Source organism: Lagopus muta, chromosome 1 (assembly GCF_023343835.1).
Source record: "Lagopus muta isolate bLagMut1 chromosome 1, bLagMut1 primary, whole genome shotgun sequence".
Taxonomy (NCBI): domain Eukaryota; kingdom Metazoa; phylum Chordata; class Aves; order Galliformes; family Phasianidae; genus Lagopus; species Lagopus muta.
In genome coordinates this window covers 192,523,014-192,540,703 of record NC_064433.1, presented here as the reverse complement: position 1 = coordinate 192,540,703, position 17,690 = coordinate 192,523,014, and the positions used below count along the sequence as shown (strand labels likewise).

The 17,690-nt window shown below is 59.3% G+C and overlaps 1 protein-coding gene across 5 annotated transcripts in view; it reads right to left on the bottom strand.

The window, feature by feature from the left end:
• PDE2A (phosphodiesterase 2A) overlaps window positions 1-17,690 on the bottom strand; it is a 47,152-nt gene that overhangs the window by 17,674 nt on the left and 11,788 nt on the right. For all 5 annotated transcript variants that reach the window (XM_048953585.1, XM_048953614.1, XM_048953595.1 and 2 more), the window contains exons 10-17: window positions 15,840-15,952; window positions 13,766-13,843; window positions 12,656-12,778; window positions 12,483-12,553; window positions 10,374-10,496; window positions 2,705-2,792; window positions 254-301; window positions 45-119 (exon numbers count right to left, since the gene is read on the bottom strand). In XM_048953585.1, coding sequence (XP_048809542.1) covers window positions 45-119; window positions 254-301; window positions 2,705-2,792; window positions 10,374-10,496; window positions 12,483-12,553; window positions 12,656-12,778; window positions 13,766-13,843; window positions 15,840-15,952 — 719 coding nt within the window. The remainder of the gene's footprint in view (window positions 1-44; window positions 120-253; window positions 302-2,704; window positions 2,793-10,373; window positions 10,497-12,482; window positions 12,554-12,655; window positions 12,779-13,765; window positions 13,844-15,839; window positions 15,953-17,690) is intronic.

The window sequence follows — 17,690 nt, the reverse complement described above, 5'->3', positions numbered from 1 at the left end:
GGGGGGGACACGGGGTGATGAGGGTCAGATGGGGGGGGTCTCACCTTGCGGGAGAAGTGGTCGAAGATGTTGCAGCCCTGGCTGTTGAGGATGGCGATGGCCTGGGCAAAATGGTGCCGCTGCAGGGGGAAATGGGGACAACGGCCAACAGTGGGATGGGGATGTGAGGATGGGGACAGCCCCAAAAAGAGCCCTGTGCTGAGAGCCACCACGGTGACCCCAGAGTTGGGGGGGGGGGTGAGGAGGGCCTCACCTCCATCACGGAGCCCTCGGAGCTGTAGAGCGCGGCCAGGACCGATTTCTGTAAGGCAAAGTGTGGGGTCACCGCGAGCCTGAGCTCAACTCTAACCCCAGTGCAGGCCCTGCTCTGAGCCTAAGATCAAACCTGACCCTAATCCTAACCATGACCCCAACCACGACCCTGATCCTAATCCTAACCACGACCCCAACCATGACCCCAACCATGACCCCAATCCTAATCCTAACCATGACCCCAACCATGACCCCAACCATGACCCCAATCCTAACCCTAACCATGACCCCAACCATGACCCTGACCCAAATCCTAACCATGACCCCAACCATGACCCCAATCCTAACCCTAACCATGACCCCAACCATGACCCCAATCCTAATCCTAACCATGACCCCAACCATGACCCTGACCCAAATCCTAACCATGACCCCAACCATGACCCCAATCCTAACCCTAACCATGACCCCAACTGTGACCCCAACCCTAATCCTAACCATGACCCCAGCCATGACCCCAATCCTAATCCTAACCATGACCCCAACCATGACCCCAACCCAAATCCTAACCATGACCCCAGCCATGACCCCGACCCTAATCCTAACCATGACCCCAACCATGACCCTGACCCTAATCCTAACCATGACCCCAACCATGACCCTGACCCTAATCCTAACCATGACCCCAACCATGACCCCGACCCTAATCCTAACCATGACCCCAACCATGACCCCGACCCTAATCCTAACCATGACCCCAACCATGACCCCGACCCTAATCCTAACCATGACCCCAACCATGACCCCGACCCTAATCCTAACCATGACCCCAACCACGACCCTGATCCAAATCCTAACCATGACCCCAACCATGACCCCAATCCTAATCCTAACCATGACCCCAACCACGACCCCAATCCTAATCCTAACCATGACCCCAACCATGACCCCGACCCTAATCCTAACCACGACCCCAACCATGACCCCAATCCTAATCCTAACCACGACCCCAACAATGACCCCAACCATGACCCTGACCCTAATCCTAACCATGACCCCAACCATGACCCCAATCCAAATCCTAACCGTGACCCCAACCGTGACCCTGACCCTAATCCTAACCATGACCCCAACCATGACCCTGACCCTAATCCCAACCATGACCCCAACCATGACCCCAACCCTAATCCTAACCATGACCCCAACCATGACCCCAATCCAAATCCTAACCATGACCCCAACCATGACCCCAACCACGAACCCGACCCTAATCCTAACCCTAACCATGACCCGAACCGTGACCCTGACCCTAATCCTAACCTTGACCCCAACCATGACCCCGACCCAAATCCTAACCACGACCCCAACCACGACCCTGACCCTAATCCTAACCAGGACCCCAACCATGACCCCAACCCTAATCCTAACCCTAACCATGACCCCAACCATGACCCCGACCCTAATCCTAACCATGACCCCAACCATGACCCTGACCCTAATCCTAACCACGACCCCAACCATGACCCTGATCCAAATCCTAACCATGACCCCAACCATGACCCCAACCCTAACACTACTCTTGACCCTCACCCCAATCCTAACCCCACTGCTGACCTCAACCCTAAATTGTGACCCTAAACTTGATCCTAACCCTAATCCTGACCCTAACACTAACCCTGACCTTAAGCACAACCTTGACCCTAACCAAAATCCTGATCCTAACTCTACTACTGACCCTAACCCTGACCCTAACCCTAATTTTGACCCCAACCCTAACGCTGACCCCAACCCTAACCCTGACTTTAAACCTAACTCTGACCCCAAACCCGGCCCTAATCCCAGTCCTGACTGTGGCTGACCCTGACCCTGACCCTGACCCTAGATCCCAAAATCAATGCTAACCCAACACCTGAAGCCAACCTTAACCCCAACTATGGTCCTAACCCCAACCCTGACCCCAAAATCAACCCTAACCCAATCCTAACTCTAACTTCAACCCTAAGCCTGTGACCCCAACGCCAAGCCTGACCCCAACCCTACCCCTGAGTGACCCTAATCCCAACCCTACCCCAAACTCTACACATGATCCTAAACCCAGCCCTGACCACGACCCCAACTTTAAGCCTCACTGTGACCCTGATCCCAACCTTAAGCCTGTGACCCTAAAACTGTGACCCCAACCTCCACCCTGACCCCAAAACCCTGACTCTAACCTTAACCCTGTGACCCAAACTACGACCCCAACCTCAACCCTAAGCCTAATCCCAACCTTAACCCTAACTGTGACCCCAACCCTGACCCCAAACCCAACTGTAAACCCAACCCCAACCCCGACCCCAACCCCAACCCCAATCCCCAAACCCCAACCTGACCCCAATCCCACCCCATCGATGTCCCCACCCCCCATGGCCCCACAACCCCACAGCCCCACTCCCCATCCCCTGGCACTCACCGAGGCCACCTGGAAGGAGTTGTTGGTGCCGCGGTGGTCGAGGTCATGGCACATGCATGAGATGAAGAGCGCGAAGATCTCAATGTCCCTGGGGGAGAGGGGGGGAGAAGGAGGGGGGAAACTGAGGCACAGAGCACCTAGGGGAGGTCATAGGGTGGGTATGGGGTCAGGTATGGGGTCGGGTATGGGGTGGGGTATGGGGTGGGGTATGGGGTCAGGTATGGGGTCTGGTATGGGCTGGGGTATGGGGTGGGGTATGGGGTCAGGTATGGGGGCGGGTATGGGGTCGGGTATGGGGTCAGGTATGGGGTCAGGTATGGGGTCAGGTATGGGGTCAGGTATGGGGTGGGGTATGGGGTGGGGTATGGGGTCAGGTATGGGGTGGGGTATGGGGTCAGGTATGGAGTCAGGTATGGGGTCGGGTATGCGGTCGGGTATGGGGTGGGGTATAGGGTCAGGTATGGGGTCAGGTATGGGGTCAGGTATGGGGTCGGGTATGGGGTCGGGTATGGGGTGGGGTATGGGGTCAGGTATGGGGTGGGGTATGGGGTCGGGTATGGGGTCGGGTATGGGGTGGGGTATGGGGTCAGGTATGGGGGCGGGTATGGGGTCGGGTATGGGGTCAGGTATGGGGTCGGGTATGGGGTGGGGTATGGGGTGGGGTATGGGGTGGGGTATGGGGTGGAGTATGGGGTCAGGTATGGGGTCAGGTATGGGGTCAGGTATGGGGTCGGGTATGGGGTCAGTTATGGGGTCGGGTATGGGGTGGGGTATGGGGTCAGGTATGGGGTGGGGTATGGGGTCAGGTATGGGGTGGGGTATGGGGTGGGGTATGGGGTCAGGTATGGGGTGGGGTATGGGGTCAGGTATGGGGTCAGGTATGGGGTCGGGTATGGGGTCGGGTATGGGGTCAGGTATGGGGTCAGGTATGGGGTCGGGTATGGGGTGGGGTATGGGGTGGGGTATGGGGTCAGGTATGGGGTCTGGTATGGGCTGGGGTATGGGGTGGGGTATGGGGTCAGGTATGGGGGCGGGTATGGGGTCGGGTATGGGGTCAGGTATGGGGTCAGGTATGGGGTCAGGTATGGGGTCAGGTATGGGGTGGGGTATGGGGTGGGGTATGGGGTCAGGTATGGGGTGGGGTATGGGGTCAGGTATGGAGTCAGGTATGGGGTCGGGTATGCGGTCGGGTATGGGGTGGGGTATAGGGTCAGGTATGGGGTCAGGTATGGGGTCAGGTATGGGGTGGGGTATGGGGTCGGGTATGGGGTGGGGTATGGGGTCAGGTATGGGGTGGGGTATGGGGTGGGGTATGGGGTCAGGTATGGGGTCAGGTATGGGGTCAGGTATGGGGTCGGGTATGGGGTCAGGTATGGGGTCAGGTATGGGGTGGGGTATGGGGTCAGGTATGGGGTCAGGTATGGGGTCGGGTATGGGGTCGGGTATGGGGTCAGGTATGGGGTCAGGTATGGGGTCGGGTATGGGGTGGGGTATGGGGTGGGTTATGGGGTCAGGTATGGGGTCTGGTATGGGGTGGGGTATGGGGTGGGGTATGGGGTCAGGTATGGGGGCGGGTATGGGGTCGGGTATGGGGTCAGGTATGGGGTCAGGTATGGGGTCAGGTATGGGGTGGGGTATGGGGTGGGGTATGGGGTCAGGTATGGGGTGGGGTATGGGGTCAGGTATGGGGTCAGGTATGGGGTCGGGTATGGGGTCGGGTATGGGGTCAGGTATGGGGTCAGGTATGGGGTCAGGTATGGGGTCAGGTATGGGGTGGGGTATGGGGTCGGGTATGGGGTGGGGTATGGGGTCAGGTATGGGGTGGGGTATGGGGTGGGGTATGGGGTCAGGTATGGGGTCAGGTATGGGGTCAGGTATGGGGTCGGGTATGGGGTCAGGTATGGGGTCAGGTATGGGGTGGGGTATGGGGTCAGGTATGGGGTCAGGTATGGGGTCGGGTATGGGGTCGGGTATGGGGTCAGGTATGGGGTCAGGTATGGGGTCGGGTATGGGGTGGGGTATGGGGTGGGTTATGGGGTCAGGTATGGGGTCTGGTATGGGGTGGGGTATGGGGTGGGGTATGGGGTCAGGTATGGGGGCGGGTATGGGGTCGGGTATGGGGTCAGGTATGGGGTCAGGTATGGGGTCAGGTATGGGGTGGGGTATGGGGTGGGGTATGGGGTCAGGTATGGGGTGGGGTATGGGGTCAGGTATGGAGTCAGGTATGGGGTCGGGTATGGGGTCGGGTATGCGGTCGGGTATGGGGTGGGGTATGGGGTCAGGTATGGGGTCAGGTATGGGGTCAGGTATGGGGTGGGGTATGGGGTGGGGTATGGGGTCAGGTATGGGGTGGGGTATGGGGTCGGGTATGGGGTCAGGTATGGGGTGGGGTATGGGGTGGGGTATGGGGTCAGGTATGGGGTCGGGTATGGGGTGGGGTATGGGGTCAGGTATGGGGTCAGGTATGGGGTCAGGTATGGGGTCGGGTATGGGGTCAGGTATGGGGTCAGGTATGGGGTCGGGTATGGGGTCAGGTATGGGGTCAGGTATGGGGTCGGGTATGGGGTCAGGTATGGGGTCAGGTATGGGGTCGGGTATGGGGTCAGGTATGGGGTCAGGTATGGGGTCGGGTATGGGGTCAGGTATGGGGTCGGGTATGGGGTGGGGTATGGGGTCGGTTATGGGGTCAGGTATGGGGTCAGGTATGGGGTCAGGTATGGGGTCGGGTATGGGGTGGGGTATGGGGTCAGGTATGGGGTCAGGTATGGGGTCAGGTATGGGGTCAGGTATGGGGTGGGGTATGGGGTCAGGTATGGGGTCAGGTATGGGGTCAGGTATGGGGTGGAGTATGGGGTGGGGTATGGGGTCAGGTATGGGGTGGGGTATGGGGTCAGGTATGGGGTCAGGTATGGGGTCAGGTATGGGGTGGAGTATGGGGTCAGGTATGGGGTCAGGTATGGGGTGGGGTATGGGGTCAGGTATGGGGTCGGGTATGGGGTCAGGTATGGGGTCGGGTATGGGGTGGGGTATGGGATCAGGTATGGGGTGGGGTATGGGATCAGGTATGGGGTCGGGTATGGGGTGGGGTATGGGGTCAGGTATGGGGTCAGGTATGGGGTCGGGTATGGGGTGGGGTATGGGGTGGGGTATGGGGTCAGGTATGGGGTGGGGTATGGGGTCAGGTATGGGGTCAGGTATGGGGTCAGGTATGGGGTCGGGTATGGGGTGGGGTATGGGGTCGGGTATGGGGTCAGGTATGTGGTCGGGTATGGGGTGGGGTATGGGGTCAGGTATGGGGTCAGGTATGGGGTCAGGTATGGGGTGGGGTATGGGGTCAGGTATGGGGTCAGGTATGGGGTGGAGTATGGGGTCAGGTATGGGGTGGGGTATGGGGTGGGGTATGGGTCAGGTATGGGGTGGGGTATGGGGTCAGGTATGGGGTCGGGTATGGGGTGGGGTATGGGGTCAGGTATGGGGTCGGGTATGGGGTCGGGTATGGGGTGGGGTATGGGGTGGGGTATGGGGTGGGGTATGGGTCAGGTATGGGGTGGGGTATGGGGTCAGGTATGGGGTCGGGTATGGGGTGGGGTATGGGGTGGGGTATGGGGTGGGGTATGGGGTCAGGTATGGGGTCAGGTATGGGGTCGGGTATGGGGTGGGGTATGGGGTGGGGTATGTTGTGGGGTATGGGGTCAGGTATGGGGTCAGGTATGGGGTCAGGTATGGGGTCAGGTATGGGGTCGGGTATGGGGTCAGGTATGGGGTCAGGTATGGGGTGGGGTATGGGGTGGGGTATGGGGTGGGGTATGGGGTCAGGTATGGGGTCAGGTATGGGGTGGGGTATGGGGTCAGGTATGGGGTCAGGTATGGGGTCAGGTATGGGGTGGGGTATGGGGTCAGGTATGGGGTCAGGTATGGGGTGGAGTATGGGGTCAGGTATGGGGTGGGGTATGGGGTGGGGTATGGGTCAGGTATGGGGTGGGGTATGGGGTCAGGTATGGGGTCGGGTATGGGGTGGGGTATGGGGTGGGGTATGGGGTCAGGTATGGGGTCAGGTATGGGGTCGGGTATGGGGTCAGGTATGGGGTCGGGTATGGGGTCGGGTATGGGGTGGGGTATGGGGTGGGGTATGGGGTGGGGTATGGGTCAGGTATGGGGTGGGGTATGGGGTCAGGTATGGGGTCGGGTATGGGGTGGGGTATGGGGTGGGGTATGGGGTGGGGTATGGGGTCAGGTATGGGGTCAGGTATGGGGTCGGGTATGGGGTGGGGTATGGGGTGGGGTATGTTGTGGGGTATGGGGTCAGGTATGGGGTCAGGTATGGGGTCAGGTATGGGGTCAGGTATGGGGTCGGGTATGGGGTCAGGTATGGGGTCAGGTATGGGGTGGGGTATGGGGTGGGGTATGGGGTGGGGTATGGGGTCAGGTATGGGGTCAGGTATGGGGTGGGGTATGGGGTCAGGTATGGGGTCAGGTATGGGGTCAGGTATGGGGTCAGGTATGGGGTCGGGTATGGGGTCAGGTATGGGGTCAGGTATGGGGTGGGGTATGGGGTCAGGTATGAGGTCAGGTATGGGGTGGGGTATGGGGTGGGGTATGGGGTCAGGTATGGGGTCAGGTATGGGGTCAGGTATGGGGTCAGGTATGGGGTCGGGTATGGGGTCAGGTATGGGGTCAGGTATGGGGTGGGGTATGGGGTCAGGTATGGGGTGGGGTATGGGGTCGGGTATGGGGTCAGGTATGGGGTCAGGTATGGGGTCGGGTATGGGGTGGGGTATGGGGTGGGGTATGGGGTGGGGTATGGGGTCAGGTATGGGGTCAGGTATGGGGTCAGGTATGGGGTCGGGTATGGGGTGGGGTATGGGGTCGGGTATGGGGTGGGGTATGGGGTCAGGTATGGGGTCAGGTATGGGGTCAGGTATGGGGTGGGTTATGGGGTCAGGTATGGGGTCAGGTATGGGGTCAGGTATGGGGTCGGGTATGGGGTGGGGTATGGGGTGGGGTATGGGGTCAGGTATGGGGTGGGGTATGGGGTCGGGTATGGGGTCAGGTATGGGGTCAGGTATGGGGTCAGGTATGGGGTCAGGTATGGGGTGGGGTATGGGGTCAGGTATGGGGTCAGGTATGGGGTCGGGTATGGGGTGGGGTATGGGGTCAGGTATGGGGTCAGGTATGGGGTCAGGTATGGGGTCAGGTATGGGGTCGGGTATGGGGTGGGGTATGGGGTCAGGTATGGGGTCGGGTATGGGGTGGGGTATGGGGTCAGGTATGGGGTCAGGTATGGGGTCAGGTATGGGGTCAGGTATGGGGTCGGGTATGGGGTCGGGTATGGGGTCAGGTATGGGGTCGGGTATGGGGTGGGGTATGGGGTCAGGTATGGGGTCAGGTATGGGGTCAGGTATGGGGTCGGGTATGGGGTGGGGTATGGGGTCAGGTATGGGGTCAGGTATGGGGTCAGGTATGGGGTGGGGTATGGGGTTTGGTATGGGGTCAGGTATGGGGTCAGGTATGGGGTCGGTTATGGGGTCGGGTATGGGGTCAGGTATGGGGTCGTGTATGGGGTCGGTTATGGGGTCGGTTATGGGGTCAGGTATGGGGTCAGGTATGGGGTCAGGTATGGGGTCGGGTATGGGGTCGGGTATGGGGTCAGGTATGGTGTCGGGTATGGGGTGGGGTATGGGGTGGGGTATGGGGTGGGGTATGGGGTCAGGTATGGGGTCAGGTATGGGGTCAGGTATGGGGTCGGGTATGGGGTGGGGTATGGGGTGGGGTATGGGGTCAGGTATGGGGTCAGGTATGGGGTCGGGTATGGGGTCGGGTATGGGGTGGGGTATGGGGTCAGGTATGGGGTCAGGTATGGGGTCGGGTATGGGGTGGGGTATGGGGTCAGGTATGGGGTCAGGTATGGGGTCAGGTATGGGGTGGAGTATGGGGTCAGGTATGGGGTCAGGTATGGGGTCGGGTATGGGGTCAGGTATGGGGTCGGGTATGGGGTCTGGTATGGGGTGGGGTATGGGGTCGGGTATGGGGTCAGGTATGGGGTCGGGTATGGGGTCAGGTATGGGGTGGGGTATGGGGTCAGGTATGGGGTCGGGTATGGGGTCGGGTATGGGGTCAGGTATGGGGTCGGGTATGGGGTCAGGTATGGGGTCGGTTATGGGGTCAGGTATGGGGTCAGGTATGGGGTCGGGTATGGGGTCAGGTATGGGGTCAGGTATGGGGTCAGGTATGGGGTCGGGTATGGGGTCAGGTATGGGGTCAGGTATGGGGTCGGTTATGGGGTCAGGTATGGGGTCAGGTATGGGGTCGGTTATGGGGTCAGGTATGGGGTCAGGTATGGGGTCGGTTATGGGGTCAGGTATGGGGTCAGGTATGGGGTCGGTTATGGGGTCAGGTATGGGGTCTGGTATGGGGTTGGGTATGGGGTGGGGTATGGGGTCGGGTATGGGGTCAGGTATGGGGTCAGGTATGGGGTTGGGTATGGGGTCGGGTATGGGGTCAGGTATGGGGTCAGGTATGGGGTCAGGTATGGGGTCAGTTATGGGGTCAGGTATGGGGTCGGGTATGGGGTCGGGTATGGGGTGGGGTATGGGGTCAGGTATGGGGTCAGGTATGGGATCGGTTATGGGGTCAGGTATGGGGTCAGGTATGGGGTCGGTTATGGGGTCAGGTATGGGGTCAGGTATGGGGTCGGTTATGGGGTCAGGTATGGGGTCAGGTATGGGGTCGGTTATGGGGTCAGGTATGGGGTCTGGTATGGGGTTGGGTATGGGGTGGGGTATGGGGTCGGGTATGGGGTCAGGTATGGGGTCAGGTATGGGGTTGGGTATGGGGTCGGGTATGGGGTCAGGTATGGGGTCAGGTATGGGGTCAGGTATGGGGTCAGTTATGGGGTCAGGTATGGGGTCGGGTATGGGGTGGGGTATGGGGTCAGGTATGGGGTCAGGTATGGGGTCGGTTATGGGGTCAGGTATGGGGTCAGGTATGGGGTCGGGTATGGGGTCAGGTATGGGGTCGGTTATGGGGTCAGGTATGGGGTCAGGTATGGGGTCGGGTATGGGGTCAGGTATGGGGTCAGGTATGGGGTGGGGTATGGGGTCGGGTATGGGGTCAGGTATGGGGTCATGGGGTGGGGTATGGGGTCAGGTATGGGGTCAGGTATGGGGTCGGGTATGGGGTCAGGTATGGGGTCGGGTATGGGGTGGGGTATGGGGTCAGGTATGGGGTCGGTTATGGGGTCAGGTATGGGGTCAGGTATGGGGTCGGGTATGGGGTCAGGTATGGGGTCAGGTATGGGGTGGGGTATGGGGTCGGGTATGGGGTCAGGTATGGGGTCGGGTATGGGGTGGGGTATGGGGTCAGGTATGGGGTCGGTTATGGGGTCAGGTATGGGGTCAGGTATGGGGTCGGGTATGGGGTCAGGTATGGGGTCAGGTATGGGGTGGGGTATGGGGTCGGGTATGGGGTCAGGTATGGGGTCGGGTATGGGGTGGGGTATGGGGTCAGGTATGGGGTCAGGTATGGGGTCAGGTATGGGGTCGGGTATGGGGTCAGGTATGGGGTCAGGTATGGGGTGGGGTATGGGGTCGGTTATGGGGTCAGGTATGGGGTCGGTTATGGGGTCGGGTATGGGGTCAGGTATGGGGTCGGTTATGGGGTCAGGCCATACTCCAGGTAGTTGGAGAGCTCCAGGTTCTTGTAGAGCAGGTAGCAGAAGTGGGAGACGGAGAAGGCGTGCATCCAGTTGTGGTACGGGGGGTCCCGGTAGCCCTTCTTCACCATCAAACAGAACCTGGGGGGAGAGAGGGGTCAGAGGGGGGGAATCAGGATGGGGTGGGGGATGGAAATGGGGTTGGAATTGGAATTGGGGTTGGGGTTGGGGTTGAGGATGGGTTGGAGATGAGGGTGAAGATGGGGTTAAAGGTGAGGTTGGGGTTGGGGTTGGGGTTGGGGTTGGGGTTGGGGTTGGAGTTGGGGTTGAGTTGGGGTTGGAGTTGGGGTTGGGGTTGGAGTTGGGGTTGGAGTTGGGGTTGGGGTTGGGGTTGGGGTTGGAGTTGGAGTTGGGGTTGGGGTTGGGGTTGGAGTTGGAGTTGGGGTTGAGTTGGGGTTGGAGTTGGGGTTGGGGTTGGAGTTGGGGTTGGAGTTGGGGTTGGGGTTGGGGTTGGGGTTGGAGTTGGAGTTGGGGTTGGGGTTGGGGTTGGAGTTGGGGTTGGGGTTGGAGTTGGGGTTGGGGTTGGAGTTGGGGTTGAGTTGGGGTTGGGGTTGGGATTGGGGTTGGAGTTGGGGTTGGGGTTGGGGTTGGGGTTGGGGTTGGGGTTGGAGTTGGGGTTGGGGATGGAGATGGGGTTGGGGTTGGGGTTGGGGTTGGGGTTGGGTTGGGGTTGGGGTTGGAGATGGGGTTGGGGATGGAGATGGGGTTGGGGTTGGGGTTGGAGATGGGGTTGGGGTTGGGGTTGGGGTTGGAGATGGGGTTGGGGTTGGAGATGGGGTTGGAGTTGGGGTTGGGGTTGGGGTTGGGGTCAGGGTTGGGGTTGGGGATGCAGTTGGGGTCAGGGTTAGAGACTGATTTAGGATTGGAGTCGGCAGTCGGGTCAGGGTTCGGGTCGGGTTGAGGATTGGGGTTACGATCAGGATTGGAGTTTGGGTTAAGGACAGGATTAGGGTCAGGGTCAGGATGGTGTTTAGGGTCGTGGTCAGTGTTAGGGTTGGGGCAGGGACAGAATTGGGGTTAGAATTAGGGTCAGAATTAGGGTTGTGTGTAGGGCTACGGATAGAGTTGGGTCAGGGATGGCGTTGGGGTCCAGGTTGTGTTTAGGGTCAGGAATAGGGTTGGGGTCAAGGTTACATTTAGGGTCAGGGTTAAGGTCAGGGTTTTGTTTGGGGTCGGGAATAGGGTTGGAGTCAATGTCATGTTTAGGATCAGGGTTATGTTTGGGGTCAGGGTTATGTTTAGGGTCAAGATTTATGTTTCAGGTCAGGAATAGGGTTGGGGTCAAGGTTACATTTAGGGTCACAGTTATGTTTAGGGTCAGGCATAGGGTTGGGGTCAAGGTCATGTTTAGGATCAGGGTTATGTTTAGGGTTAGGAATAGGGTTGGGGTCAAGGTTGTGCTTAAGGTCAGGTCTAAGGCCAGGGTTTTGTTTAGGGTCAGGAATAGGGTTGGGGTCAAGGTTACATTTAGGGTCAAGGTCATGTTTAGGGTCAGCTTTATGTTTAGGGTCAGGGTTTTGTTTGCGGTCAAGGTTATGTTTAGGGTCAAGGTTATGTTTAGGGTCAGGAATACGGTTGGGGTCAAGGTCATGTTTAGGGTCAGGGTTATGTTTAGGGTCAGGGTCATGTTTAGGGTCAGCTTTATGTTTAGGGTCAGGGTTTTGTTTGGGGTCAGGGTTATGTTTAGGGTCAAGGTTATGTTTAGGGTCAGGAATACAGTTGGGGTTGAGGTCATGTTTAGGGTCAGGGTCATGTTTAGGGTCAGCTTTATGTTTAGGGTCAGGGTTTTGCTTGGGGTCAGGTTTATGTTTAGGGTCAGGGTTTTGCTTGGGGTCAGGTTTATGTTTAGGGTCAGGGTTATGTTTAGGGTCAGGGTTTTGTTTAGGGTCAGGTTTATGTTTAGGGTCAGGGTTTTGCTTGGGGTCAGGTTTATGTTTAGGATCAGGGTTATGTTTAGGGTCAGGGTTTTGTTTAGGGTCAGGTTTATGTTTAGGGTCAGGGTTTTGCTTGGGGTCAGGCTTCGGGTTGGGGTTGGGGTCAGGTTTAGGGCCCAAGTCCCTCCCCCACCTGGTGAGCGTCTGCCTGTCCATCTTGTAGGTGTTGATGAAGTTCATGTCCTGCAGCATGCTGAGGATGGCCTGCGGGGACACGGGGCGGCCAGGGGGGGTCACCCCCGGGGGAACCCGACCCCAACGGGGGGGGTGGCCGCAACGGGGGACCGTCCCCAACGCCGTCCTCACCATGGAGGTGTCGTCCTCGGGCAGCGAGCGCGGCGTGTAGCTGAAGGCGGCGAAGTTGGGGTCGATGGCGGCCACCGGTTGGATGCCCTCGCTCAGCAGCTTGGTGTATTCGTCATCTGACACCTGGAGCAGAGACACCAACATGGCCCCAAAGTTGGTCCTAAAGTTGGTCCCAAAGTCGGCCCAAAGGTGGCCTCAAAGTTGGCCCCAATGTTGGCCCTAAAGTTGGTCCCAAAGTTGGCCCCAAAGGTGGCTCCAAAGTTCACCCCAAAGTTGGCCCCAAAGTTGGCCACAAAGTTGGTCTCAAAGTTGGTCCTAAAGTTGGTCCAAAAGTTGGCCACAAAGTCGGTCCTAAAGTCGGACCCAAAGTTGGCCCAAAGTTGGTCCCAAAGTTGGTTCCAACGGTGGCCCCAAAGTTGGTCCTAAAGTTGGCTCAAAGATGGTCCTAAAGTTGGCCTCAAAGTTGGTCCCAAAGTTGGTCCCAAAGGTGGCTCAAAGTTGGCCCCAAAGTTGGCCCTAAGGTTGGTCCAGCCTATGGGGCTGTGTTATGGGGTTCATCACTGGGATACATTATGGGGTACATTGTGTGGCTGTGTTATGGGGTCCAGGGATGCATTATGGGGTTATGTTATGGGGTCCATCACTGGGATGCATTATGGGGTACATTGTGGGGCTGTGTTATGGGGTCCAGGGATGCATTATGGGGTTATGTTATGGGGTCCAGGGATGCATTATGGGGTTATGTTATGGGGTCCAGGGATGCATTATGGGGTACACTATGGGTACACCGTGGGGCCATGCCATGGGGCCCCGTTGTGGGGCGCATCCCGAGCAGCACCATGGGGGCAATCCATGGGATTCCATTTTGGGGGCAGGCCGTGGGGCCACGTCACCAGGTAACCAAATCACAGCCTGCCTGCACAGCATGGGGGCACCCAAAAGGGAACCCCCCCCCTCAACCCCCCATGATGGGGGCACCCCATGGGGACACTGGGCTGCCCCCCACTTGTAGGCCGCGGGGGCTCCATCAGTGGGGTACAATCATGCCGGGGATGCATCCATGGGGCGCCGTGGGGGGCCGCGATGGGGACACGATGGCAGGGGCGTCACCTTCATGTGGTACATCATCATCTCGTTGGCCAAGTGGCTGCGGTACTGCGCCTCGTTCACCTTCTTGTACAGCAGAGACTGGGGGGGCGGGAGGGGGGCAAGTGGGGGGGGGCTGGGGGTGAACCCCCACAGCACACCCCACAGCCCACCCCACAGCCTGGGGGACGTCGCCGGTTCCCCGCGTGTTCGCTGCCCCACAGAGGTTGGGGGATGGCATGGGGCTGATAGGGGGGGGGAAGGAGGGATTTGATGGGATGGGGTGGGAGAGGGTGACCCCATGGCATTGGGTGACAACGTGGGATCGGGTGGGATTGGGTGACCCCATGGGATTGGGCGACCCTATGGGAATGGGTGGGACTGGGTGACCCCAGGGGACTGGGTGGGATTGGGTGACCCAAGGGACTGGGTGACCCAATGGGACCCAGTGATCCCATGGGACCGGGTGACCCCAGGGGATTGGGTGGGATGGGAAGACCCCATGGGATTGGGTGAACCCATGGGAATGGGTGGGACTGGGTGACCCCATGGGATTGGGTGACAACGTGGGATCGGGTGGGACTTGGTGACCCCATGGGACTGGGTGACCCCATGGGATTGGGTGATCCCATGGGACTGGAAGATGCCATAGGATTTGGTGACCCCATGGGATTGGATGGGATGGGAAGACTCCAAGGGATTGGGTGACCCGATGGGACTGGGTGGGACTGGGTGACCCAAGGGACTGGGTGACCCGATGGGACCCAGTGATCCCATGGGACCAGGTGACTCCATGGGATTGGGTGACAACATGGAATTGGGTGGGATGGGAAGACCCGAAGGGATTGGGTGACCCCATGGGATTGGATGGGATGGGAAGACTCCAAGGGATTGGGTGACAACGTGGGAATGGGTGGGACTGGGTGACAACATGGGACTGGGTGACCCGATGGGATTGGGTGGGATGGGAAGACCCCAAGGAATTGGGTGACCCAAAGGGACCCAGTGATCCCATGGGACCAGGTGACTCCATGGGATTGGGTGACTCCATGGGACTGGGTGACCCAATGGGAATGGGTGGGATTGGGTGACCCCATGGGATTGGGTGGGATGGGAAGACCACATGGGATTGGGTGACCCCATAAGATTGGATGCCTTCATGGGACCTGGTGACCCCATGGAATTGGGTGACCCCATGGGACGGGGTGGGATCGGCTGACCCCATGGTATTGGCTGGGATTGGGTGATCCATGGGACTGGGTGACCCCATGGGATTGGGTAGGACTGCAAGACCCCACAGGATTGGGTCCCCCAAAGGGACCTGGTGACCCCATGGGATTGGGTGGGATTGGGTGACCCCATGGGACTGGAGGACGCCATGGGATTTGGTGACCCCATGGGGGTTGGGTGGGTTAGGGTCAGGGTTAGGGTTAGGGTTAGACCCGACGGGATGGGATGACCCCAGGGGACCAGGTGACCCCATGTGACTGGGTGACCCCAAGGGAATGGGTGACCCCATGGGAATGGGTGACCCTATGGGACTGGGTGACCCCATGGGAATGGGTGACCCAAGGGGACCGGGTGACCCCATGGGACTGGGTGACCCCAAGGGAATGGGTGACCCCATGGGACTGGGTGACCCCAAGGGAATGGGTGACCCCATGGGACTGGGTGACCCCAAGGGATTGGGTGACCCCAAGGGATTGGGTGACCCAAGGGGACTGGGCGGGACTTGGTGACCCCATGGGACGGTGTGACCCCAGGGGACTGGGTGACCCAAAGGGACCGAGTGACCCCATGGGACCGGGTGACCCAAGGGTGACCCCATGGGACTGGAGGACACCATAGGATTTGGTGACCCCAAGGGATTGGGTGACCCCATGGGACTGGGTGACCCCAGGGGACCGGGTGGGACTGTGTGACCCCACGGAACTGGGTGACCCAAAGGGACTGAGTGACCCCAGGGGACCGAGTGACCCCATGGGACTGGGTGACCCAAGGGGACTGGGTGACCCCATGGGAATGGGTGACCCCATGGGAATGGGTGACCCCATGGGACGGTGTGACCCCACAGCGGTGTCACCCCACAGCCACTCACGTGCGCGATGCTGATCCCGCAGTAGATGGAGAAGGCGGTGGCCAGATCCTCGTCGAACTTACTGAACCACGGCCCGTTGATCTTATTGACCAGCTCGGCCACCCCGATGACCTCTGGGGACACAGCGGGGTCAGGGGGCCGGGGGGGGGTGACCCCGTGTCCGTGTGTCCCTCTGCCCATGGGCCCCTGTGTCCCTTTGTCCCTCCATGCGTGTGTCCCCATCTGCACCCGTGTGCCCACGTCTCCATGCGTCCCTCTGTCCACATGTCCATCTGTCTGTCTGCGACCCTATAGCCGTGTGTCCACGTGTCCTTCTGTCCATATGTCCCCCGTGCCACCACCTCCACGTGTCCCCGTGTCCCTTTGTCCCCCCATCCGTGTGTCCCTATCTGCACCCATATGCCCATGTCTCCACGTGTCCCTCTGTCCACGTGTCTGTGTGTCCCTGCATCCTTCTGTCCATATGTCCGCGTGTCCTTCTGTCCACATGCCCCTGTGCCACCACCTCCACGTGTCCCCGTGTCCCTTTGTCCCCCCATCTGTGCCCCTATCTGTGCCCGTGTGCCCACGTCTCCATGCATCCCTCTGTCCACGTGTCCATCTGTCTGTCTGCGTCCCTATAGCCATGAGTCCACATGTCCTTCTGTCCATGTGTCTACGTGTCCTTCTGTCCACATGTCCCCGTGCCACCACCTCCACGTGTCCCCGTGTCCCTTTGTCCCCCCATCCGTGTGTCCCTATCTGCACCCATGTGCCCACATCTCCATGCATCCCTCTGTCCACGTGTCCATCTGTCTGTGTCCCTATGAGTCCGTGTGTCTGTCCTTCTGTCTGTCCTTCTGTCCGCACGTCCGTGTCTCTCTGTGCCCATGTGTCCCTCTGTCTGCGTGTCCCCGTCTCCGTGTTTATTTGCCCGCGTGTCCCTGTGTCCGTGTGTCCCTCTGTCCTTGTGTCCATATGTCTGTCTGTGTCCCTACATCCGTGTCCCCATGTCCCTGTGCCATAATGTCCACGTGTCCGTGTGTCCGTGTGTCCCTCTGTCCCTGTGTCCCTCCATCCACGTGTCCCCATGTCCTCAATCCCTATTTCCACGTGTCCGTGTGTCCGTGTCCTCAGTCCCACACATCCCTTTATTCCCGTGTCCGTGTGTCCCCACGTCCATCTGTCCCCATGTCCCCCTACCCCTATGTCCACGTGTCTGTCCATGTGTCCTTCTGTCCATGTGCCCATGTGTCCACATGTCCCTTCTTCCACTACCCACGCATCCCTTCAGCCCATCTGTCCCCACATACATCTGTCCTCATGTCCGTCTGTCCCCCTACTCCTATGTCCACATGTCTGTCCATGTGTCCTCCTGTCCTTCCGTCTGCGTGTCCCCGCTCCCTCTATCCATGCATTCCTGTACCCCTGTGTCCCCACGTCCATCTGTCCCCACGTCCCCACACTCCTATGTCCACGTGTCTGTTTGTCCACGTGTCCTTCTGTCCTTCTGTCCACGTGTCTCCATGTCCCTGCTCCCTCTACCCACACATCCCTTTATCCTCGTGTCCCCATGTCTGTGTGTCCCCACGTCCATCTGTCCCCATGTCCCCCTACCCCTATGTCCATGTGTCTGTCCATGCGTCCTTCTGTCCACATGTCCGTGTGTCCCTGCTCCCTCTATCCATGCATCCCTGTATCCCTGTGTCCCCACGTCCACCTGTCCCCACGCCCATCTGTCCTCATGTCCATCTGTCCCCATGTCCATCTGTCCCTATGTCCATCTGTCCTCATGTCCATTTGTGCCCACATCCATGTGTCCCCATGTCCATCTGTCCCCCTACCCCTATGTCCACATGTCTGTCCATGTGT